The sequence below is a fragment of the Propithecus coquereli genome, unplaced genomic scaffold (assembly GCF_000956105.1).
Source record: "Propithecus coquereli isolate 6110/MARCELLA unplaced genomic scaffold, Pcoq_1.0 Scaffold589, whole genome shotgun sequence".
NCBI classification, from domain to species: domain Eukaryota; kingdom Metazoa; phylum Chordata; class Mammalia; order Primates; family Indriidae; genus Propithecus; species Propithecus coquereli.
This window is the reverse complement of record NW_012151829.1, coordinates 713,628-723,368: the sequence shown is the minus strand read 5'-3', so window position 1 is coordinate 723,368 and position 9,741 is coordinate 713,628. Positions and strand designations below refer to the sequence as shown.

General features: G+C 46.5%; 1 protein-coding gene across 2 annotated transcripts in view; it reads left to right on the top strand.

Moving 5' to 3' along the window:
- Nucleotides 1-4,824, top strand: part of CD58 (CD58 molecule) — a 46,826-nt gene extending 42,002 nt beyond the window's left edge. The window contains exon 5 of one of the 2 annotated variants that reach the window (XM_012658467.1): nt 4,598-4,824. In XM_012658467.1, the coding sequence (XP_012513921.1) occupies nt 4,598-4,604 (7 nt within the window). In that variant the 3' untranslated portion in view covers nt 4,605-4,824. Of the gene's footprint in view, nt 1-4,594 lie in introns of both variants that reach the window. The other variant, XM_012658466.1, reaches the window with a different exon arrangement.
- The last annotated feature ends 4,917 nt before the right edge of the window (nt 4,825-9,741 follow it).

The following is a 9,741-nucleotide window of genomic DNA, read 5'->3' as shown; positions in this document are numbered from 1 at the left end:
GCTTGAGCCCAGGAGTTTGAGGTTGCTGTGAGCTAGGCTGACGCCGCAGCACTCTAGCCAGGGCAACACAGTGAGACTCTGTCTCAAAAAAAAAAAATTGTCAAAGTGAAATGTCAGCAAAATCAACTTGCAAACTTAGTACTTAAGGAAATCGGACATTTCATACTTAGTAACCTAATAGCTTATCAGTTAGTTGACTCTTATCTAAACAATGTTATAATGATTGGCTAAAGAAAGTTTTGAAGTATTAGTCAGTGTGTAAAATATTTTGGGAGCTCACATTTTTTTTTGAAAGGTATTTTTAAACACTAATGAAAGAAATTGCAGATGATACAAACAAATGGAAAAATATCCCCTGCTCATAGATTGGTAGAATCAACATCGTTAAAATGTCCATACTGCCCAGAGTGATTTACAGATTCAACACAATCCCCAATACCAGCATCACATTTCACAGATTTAGAAAAAATTATCCTAAGCTTCATTTGGAACCAAAAAAAGCCTGAATGAACACTGTTCTGGTGATAGGCACACCAAAAGCCCAGACTTAAGCATTATACAAGATATCTAGATAACAAAAACACTTGTACTCCCTTAATTAATATTTGGAAATAAAAATGAATAAATAAATACAATTAGAAGGTATTTTTAATCCCCAAATAGCAGTATTATAGTTAATCATCTGCTCAACAGGTTGGTCCCCAGAAACAAAAATCATTTTCCACTCAGTATTGTGAGTCCGTCACCAGGATGCCTGCACTAAAAGGGAGGTAGCACTGAGGGCCCATAGAACTTCAAAAGAATTGGTTGCTTTAACTTAAAAAAAGGAAATGTTCATTCAATGTAGAGAAAATTACTGCAATGGTCAGTACTGTTGGCCCTGGGTAAGCTGAAAAAAGAATTGGTTCTAAAAAAACAATTCAGCAAGCATCTCAACATCAAAGCCATTTAGTTGGGAAATAGTGAGGCCTTTGGCATGGAGCCTTCACAGGGGGAGAGAGTTGAATGCAGACAGCTCTAGGTGCCTAGTTATAGTCGACAAACAACTTTACGTGTTCTCGTCGGCCCTATTGACTAGGCATCTAGACCACTAGCACAGTTCTAGGCTAGGGCTGATGCCTTTTGCAGGGAGGAGCTGATGCCTGTATGTGTGGGGACAGTATCTCAGTGTCCAGAATGATACCCATGAGCTGTGTGTGGCTAGGGGCACTTGAAATGTGGGAGCAAATTACAATGTGCCGTGAGCATAAAATACACAGCAAATTTCTAAGACTTGGTATGAAAAAAGAATGTAAAATATCTTATTAATAATGTTTATATGGATTATAAGTTGGGATGATAATATTTTTGATAGTTTAGTTAAATGAAATGTATTATGAAATTTCACCTATTTCTTTTTACTTTGTAATGTGGTCACTAAAAATTTGAAACTACTTGTGTGGCTTGCATTATCTTTCTGTAGGGCAGCACTAGTCCAAACGATTTTAGCCTTCCCTTCATCTTTAGCTTTATGCACAAGGAGCTATAAAATTAACTATTTTGTCAACCGTTTTTATTTGTTTTTCTTTCATGTTCTGACCAATTTTTGAACAACTCTTTGGACCAATTCTGTAGCCAATTTGATTAAAACATTTAGAATAGTAGGAAATCCCAGCTTGATAAGGCTCTGGTTTAGTTTTCCAAATACATATCTCTAACAGGCAGTCAATAACCTTAGATTTCAGCTTCTTTTTTCAGTTTGTTAATTGGGATGAAAATTTCTTCATTTTAGATATTCTGAAATGTGGTAGCTAGACAAAACCAGTTAAATACCCTATGGACTATGCATGGTGTACTAGCACAAGAGCAGCCCTGCTGTAGAGTGCTTTTTACTTGGGGAGCCAGGTTATATTCCTTTATTGGTTGCTTTGTACAGTAATAAGAAGTAGCATCAGCAGATGTTCTAACCGTGGTTTATTAAGTACCAATGGTGTACCATGCACTGTGCTAGTCTCTTTCCATATATCACCTCTCTGAACCCTCTCAACGAGCCTTGTGGGGGGGGATAGCATTACTCCTTGCTTAGAGAAAATGCGTGTGATGCTCAGAGAAGGCGAGTAAGATATCAAGGTCACACTGCTAGTAAATGGTAGAGCTGGGATTCAAATCTAGGTCTTTGGACTCCAAGAGTTATACTGTTAACCACCATGATATACTCCCTCCATCTTCTCTCCCAGGAAAAGTTGGATCAAGGATTGGGCTCACTTCAAGAGCCAGGATCAGAGCTGAGCTCTGTGGTCACGAACAAAAGATAGGACACAAATTAATAGCAGCAGTGTCGGTTTAGCAAACTGCCATAAGGATGCTCCAGAAGGCCCCCTCCTGGCCGCTCCCACCGGTGGTCAGGAGGCAGGGGCCCAGGAGAGGGCGTCGAGGGATTCCAGGCAGAGGCAGGCCCAGGGCAGGAGAGGGAGCAGTGAGCGTTGAGGGGTGAGAGGAGCACGGAGCTGGACTGGCAGGCCGGGCCAGGCTGAGACATTGCGGGAGGCTTGCCAGGGGGGTTGAGTCATTCTTTGGGGAGAACCACAGAGTTGTTTTTTTTTTTTTTCACGGAGCCATGCTTTAGTAAGATCACTCTGCCGGCACAGCATAGGACGAGTTAATAGACAGGAGCCTGGAGCTGGGGACACTGGTTAGTGGATGAATGAAATAATCCAGCCAAGCAGAGGAGTGAGTGTGGTAGTGGCGGGAATGAATATGCAGGGCTAGGTCTGAGAAAAACTGTAGCGGTCCTATTAATAGAACTTTCAGAACACGGGCTCTGGTGCCAAACTCCCTGGGTCCAAAGGCCAGCTCCATCTCTCACAGGCCTCAGACAAGTCATTTAAACTCTCTGTGCTTTGGTTGTCTTCTGTGGAAAATGGGCATAATGAAAGTATAGAAATAACAATGATAGTGTAGATAACAACAGCATAGAAATAACAATGTGCAGAAATATGTTAACATAAGGAAAATGCTTAGGATAGTGGCGGGTTCATTATCGTGTTCAATGGTAGCTATTCTGATTATTATTATAATATTATTATTCAAGAAAGAAAATCAAAGCAGCAGGAATTTTGACTCTTGGTGCCTAGAAGGTGATGGCACTAGCAAGTGTAGCAAAGGAGTCAGACAGGAATTTACTTGGGAAGAAAAATGATGCATTTGAGTTTGGGTGCTGGCGTATCGCTTGGGTAGTGACGTCCAGGCACAGAATCGGAGATGCAGGTTTCAGGCCTGGGACTGGAGTTACAGATTGGGGAGCATCTTCATCAGGACAGTAACTGATGTCCTGAGCATCTGAGGTCACCAGGAAAGAACAGCCAGGTGCCCTTGGGTGGTGGGGAGAGGCCGAGGAGCCAGGACTGGAGGAGCAGGTCCAGGAGGAGAGCGGGGAGCACTTGTTAGTGATCCCCAGGGGGAGGCTACGTGTCAGAGCCGCAGAGAGACAGAAGGGGACCGAGTGATTGGTTAAGGCCTTGGCTCTGCTGAGTGAGTTGCTGTGGCTGGTGTGGGGATGAAGAAAGGATCGTGTGCAGCAGCGAGGGCCTGGGTGCAGGGGGACCGATGGATGGGCCATGAGGTTTCCTTTCTCCTCAGTTGCCAGGTGGAACAGTGCTCAGGTTACCCAGGGAAACCAAGCTAGAGAAGCAGGCTTGATTCCTTGGCAGGTGATGCCGGCTGTGGGCATGCGTGAGGAGACCCCTGGGAGAAGGCAGAGGGGCCGAGAGAGCACTCAGCTACGCCAGGTGCCGCTCCCGGGAGTCCCGTGTGCCTGTGCTAGCTTGAGGAGCATCGCCCACTTTCTTTATCCCTGTCTCAGAAATTCACAGCACCCGTTCCACATCCAATGGGGTTCCTGATAGGAAAGCTTCTAATTTGCTTCCCTTTACCTCACCCCTGTGACCACAGCACTAATTTTTCATGAATTTCCTTTAGCAATGGAATATGAATGCTTGGGGAATTCTGGCCTGGTCTGATGTGCGGGCTCCGTGGAAATACACAGACCACAGGGGAGGCAAAAGACCAAGAGATGGACCTCAGTTTGAAGGGGCTTGCCCAAGCAGGGCTGCGGCTTTGCTCTTTGGCTGGTCTCCTCTGAGCTAGCCTGAGATTGTTCTGTCATTGTCACAAAGGTGACTAAACAGGAAGAGAAGTTTGAGGTGGGAAGAAAACCATGCCCAGGAGTTTCATGTGGCAAAGAAGGAAATAACCGTTAGAAAGCAGTGACAGTTTACACGTGAGTCTTACAGTCTCAGCTCTGTTATTTGGTAATTTCAGAGATGCTCAGACTGGGTTGGTGGGAGGAGCCTTGGGACAGTTAGTGCTACATACTGAAGGCCGTGCCTCAGGTGGGACTCAAGGTACCATCCCATGAGGGCCCAAGCCATTCATTCTCCCTTCATCTGTGCTCTCTGGCTCCTTTGCCTTTGATGAGTTTATTACAAAAGGTTTACTCACATTAAAATAGGAGGATAATTAAGACTCCTGGTCTGCAGCCCAGGTTGACTTTTGATAATTGATACAATGGATAATTTTACAAGTTACTAATATGACTTTTTTTTCCCATTCATAGCAGAAGATGAAGCCAAAGGTGTAAAAACTAAATTATTTTAAAAACTTTAAAAAGCCATCTGATTTCCCATTTGAGGATTGCACCTCTTTAAGGAAACTCTGCGAGCCTTTGAAGAAACCTTCATCAGCAGCTATACTTTTTAGAAGAAATATCAACTAACAAGCATTAGTTTCTACTCTACCATCAGCATATTATACGATTTGGTGCTTGCTTTCTTGTCACTAAATTGTTTTTACTGGAGAAACATTTGTTAATAAAATTGTAAATATGTACATAAATAACTAGGTGGCTTTGCTGTTTTTTTCCTGTTAAGATAGACAAATAAGAGTCACATACCTTTTGAGAATCTATACTCCATTTCCTTTTTGGGAAAATAATTCATTGCAGGATCAGTCGTGGAGTGAGGGAGAAGATGGACAAAGTATGGTCCCTTGCTGGGTCTGTGGCTGTGGACGGGAGGCAAGCGAGCACAGGGGTCTCCTCGTCCTTTGAAAAGACCAAGTCACCACCATCCCGTGCAGTTGTGTAACGTGGGCGGGGCAACAGACTGAACCCACTTAGTGTATTGTGTTAGTTGGCTGTCACATTGGGGGTAAACAGCAGGCAACACTTGGGCAACTGTGAAGTCACACACAATACAGAACGGCAGCCACTCCTGAGGAGACAGATAGCTGCAGGGCCCCTGGCAGCCACCGTGTGAACCAGAGTCAACATGCAAATGCCCGAGCTCCTGAGTCCCCGGGATTCCTCTCAGAGTCTGCGACCTGAAAGAGGACGTACATGTGCTGCGCTCCAAGGTAGGCCTGAGAAGAAGGGGCCCTCAGGAGACGTGTATTCTCTCTAAGACGGCCTCCATCTGAGCTCCCCATGGCCCGCAGCAAGAGTGAGGAAGAGGCCCCAGAGCCCTGCGTACTGCTGGGAAGACCCACATCTGGCCGTTCCCCACCTCCTATCTGAGTCTATCCCCAACTAATCTTACCAAACCTTGTATTGCAGGCCCTGTGGGATGCCCAGGACTCCCATGGAGACCTTCATCCCCAAGTGGCCCTGTGTGTGACCCAGCCATCGATGCAACATTCCCTATATCCTCCTTTGCACGTCTCCTTCACCTTTCTGTTCTAATTGAACCTGGCTCTCCCCGAAGCTGCCCGCCACAGCCCTCTCAAGGGGTAGCTGTTTTCTTTCCTGTACCCCTTGCATGTGGGGCCCAGAGGGAGGGCGGACGTCCTCCTCACTCCTTCTGCTTCCAGACCGTTGCTCCTTCCTCAGCTCTGATGCTCGCGCCAGCAGGTCATCGTCTCCCAGCATCCCCTTTTCTAGTTATGTTTGTCAGTCCTCATGCCTTGGCGGTTTCAGCACTACGTCAAAGTCCTGTCGCTGACACTACTTCTTTCAGAATTTGAATGCTTTCAGAAATCTACAGATCCAGTCCCGTGGCATGGTCTCATCTTCTTCCTTTCTCAGCTAGCTGCCCCCTGACTGTGCTCCTGACCTTCCCACTGCAGTGTATGCAGCCCCGCAGTCTCGGTTCCAGCCCCACTTCCTGTCTTCCACATCACCCCCTTGAGGGCTCTGATTCCAAAAACTCTTCCTCCCTCCTAGACCCTACAAGCCAGTGCTCTCCCCACCTGCTCCCTGAGCCCTCTGAGCTCTCATTCTCCCTCTCACCCGGCTCATCATCGCGATTACTCCTGGACCTTCGCTCCCTCTCTCATTGGTCATTCTCATCCGGCTAAATCCCAGCCACGCGCAGTTACCTGTACCATTCCCTCCCTGAACCCAAACTGCCGAACATGTCTGGAGACAAGGCCACCACCAGGCTGATTAGTTTCACTTTAATGACCTCAAACCCAGGTGGATTCGTGGTGTTTCTCAGATGTCCTCCTTGCGTTGCCCTGTCACTATTTCCTTACCTCCTCTCTTCTTAGACCTCCAATCCTGTGTCCTTACTCTCAGTGGGTCACTTTGCTTCCCATCTCTCTAGAAAAAACAGTGTCTAGAAGAGACCGCCCTGACCCTTCCACCACACCCACATGCTCCCAGCTGCTGGTACTCTGCCTCCCTTCTGTCCGCTGTGGGCAAACTCTTCTTGTTCCTCCCGGAACCAGTCTCTGTAATCTGCAGCATCTGACACGGAGGGGCCCTGCCACATGTTTACTTGGAGCTCCGTAGGTGCCAGGTTCTACAGGAGTACACAAGCTGAAGAAAGCCCGTAATCTCCCAGGACAAACAGACCTGTGAGCACTTTTGGTAAGCATGCAAAGTTCTGAAATGGAAGTATGTGCAAAGAATTAAGGAATTATAACCATAGGACCAGCAATTGCACTCCTAGGTATATGTCTAAGAGGAGTGAAAACATATGTCCTCACAAAAACTGACAGATGGCTGTTCGGAGCAACTTTATCCGTAATAGCCAGATAGTAGACGTGATTCAAATGTCCATCAACTGACGAATGGATAAATAAAGTGTGGTATAGCCATTTAATGGAATATTATTCTGTTACAAAAAGGAATGGAAGCCGGGCGCGCTGGCTCACGCCTGTAATCCTAGCACTCTGGGAGGCCGAGGCGGGCGGATCGTTTGAGCTCAGGAGTTCGAGACCAGCCCGAGCAAGAGCGAGACCCCGTCTCTACTAAAAATACAAAGAAATTATCTGGACAACTAAAAATATATGGAGAAAATTAGCCGGGCATGGTGGCGCATGCCTGTAGTCCCAGCTACTCAGGAGGCTGAGGCAGGAGGATCGCTTGAGCCCGGGGGGTTTGAGGTTGCTGTGAGCTACGCTGATGCCACAGTGTTCTAGCCCCAGCAACAGAGTGGGAGTCTGTGTCAAAAAAAAAAAGGAATGGAGTTCTGATACATGTTACAACATGGATGAACCTTGAAAACATGCTTAGTGAAAGAAACCAATCAAAAGAGACCACATATACATTGTTCTTCAGTATCTACAGGGGATTGGTTCTAAGATCCCCTCTGGTGCCAAAATCTTATATAAAGTCCCTTATATAAAATGGCATGCTATTTGCATATAATCTATGAACATCCTCCTGTATACTTTACATCCTCTCTAGATTACTTATAATATCTAATACCACGTAAATGCTAAATAGTTGTCACACTGTATTTTAAAGAAGTTTTTTTTAGAGATGAGGTCTTGCTGTGTTGCCCCAGCTGGAGTGCAGTGGCTATTCACAGTTGAGGTCATAGCTCACTGCAGCCTCGAACTCCTGGGCTCAAGCGATCCTCCCATCTCATGCTCCCGAGCAGCTGGGACTACAGGCGTGCACCACCATGCCTGGCTTATACTGTATTTTTTTAATTTGTACTTTTTTTCATTTTGTATTGTATTGTTATTTTTATTGTTTTTTTCCCCAAATATTTTAAATGTGTAGTTGGTTGAATATACAGATGTGGAACCTGAAGATACGGAGGGCCAACTGTAATTTCATTTATGTATGTCCAGAATAGACAAATCTACAGAGACAGAAAGTAGATTGGTGTCCGTCTAAGCCTAGGGAAGGATGTTGGGGGTGGGGAAGGGAGTTACAGCTGATGAATACAAGGTTTCTTTTTGGGGTGATGAAAATGTTCTAAAATTGATTATACCAAGCATTGTATAACTCTGAATATACTCAAAACCTTTGGATTGTGCATTTTAAATGGGTGCATTATACAGTATGTGAATTATACCTCAATAAAACTGTTCTTAACAAAAAAGAACTAAGGAATTATAAGAGGGGGGCTTCCCACTCCTGGGAAAGGTGGGATTCCTGCCCTGACCCGTGCCTTCCCTGCCAATTTCTTCATCCGGGACTGAGGCCGAAAGGGTCTGTAGGTGACTATCTCCCCTTAGGACTTTGAATACACTTCTCAGTCTAGTAAGGGTGGAAAGTTACCAGGGCACAAAGCAAGTCTGAGCAAAGAAAAATAATCTAGCCACATACACTGGCCAGTGAGTCTACGAAAGGGTCTTAAACCCGAGTTTGACTTAGGATCTTGAGACAGATTGTCCCACCATGTTTCTCATCCTGCCGCCCCCAGCCATGCTTTGTCCAGTGGAAAAGTCCCCTGGTCATCTGTCTTCCTCGCACTGCTATGTCCACACTGCTCTGTGCTTCTTGCCCTGCTCCTCCAGGCTCGTCCCCCCTGCAAAGCCAGCGGCACAGCCAGCTGACCCTTCCCACAGTCAGCAGTGCACCCTCCACCCTCCACCCTTGGCCTCATCTCTGCGTCCCCTGGGCTTCTCCCAGTAACTCTGTCTCCACTAGCAGCCCTCTTTAATGGAGAGGCAGGTACTATTGCTATCTTTGTTTTACAGATGAAGAAAGGGACAGGGACTTGCCCTCGGTCAGTCAGTTGTAAGTGGCAGAGCCAGGATTCAAACCCAGGCAGCGTGGCCCCAGAAGCGGAGGCCTCTTAACCACCATACCGGGAGAAGATAAATGTGTGCGGTCCGTCTTCCATGTATACTTGGGAGTCCTCCAAAAGTCTTCTCCAAGTTTTGTTTTGTGTTTGTCCAGGAAAGAGTTTATCCTAAATTTAGGTATTCTCTAAAGAGGTCATTTGCTTTTAACCACTTACGTTGAGCATGTAGCAAAGACACCAAACCCTATGATGAGCTCTGCCTTCTGGAATCCTAAGGCTAGAGCTGTCCTCAGAGGCCTCATCAGACAGATGAAAAACATGCGCTGAGAGAGGGAAGGTAGCTGGACCAAGGTCACATTGTTAGTTCAGTGGGAGAACCAGAGACAGGAGCCCCAATCACTTGGTCTCCACTCCTGCCCAAGCTTTTGCACGACACCAGGGTGCCTCCCAACAACCACCCTTAGTGCTGCCCAAGGAAGCATGGCACTGGCTCCTGGGGCCATGCAGCGGGTGAGCAGCCCAGCACCCGGTGAGGGCTGTGGTGCTGGCTGTCTTGGGGGTTGCCAGTTCCTCAGGGTCAGAGCAGGAGTGGCGGCTGAGGGCAGAAGTGAGAACAAAGTGAGCAATGTGTTGGTTGCCCAGTCTGGCTGATGCCTAGGGAATCAGGAGAAGAGTCCTTCCTCTCTCCCCAAGTTCTTCCTCTTCTTGATCACAACATCTCTTTTTCTCCTCCAAGACTACTTTTTCAAGATCCTCCCATGCAAAGGAAAAATTAGTGCTC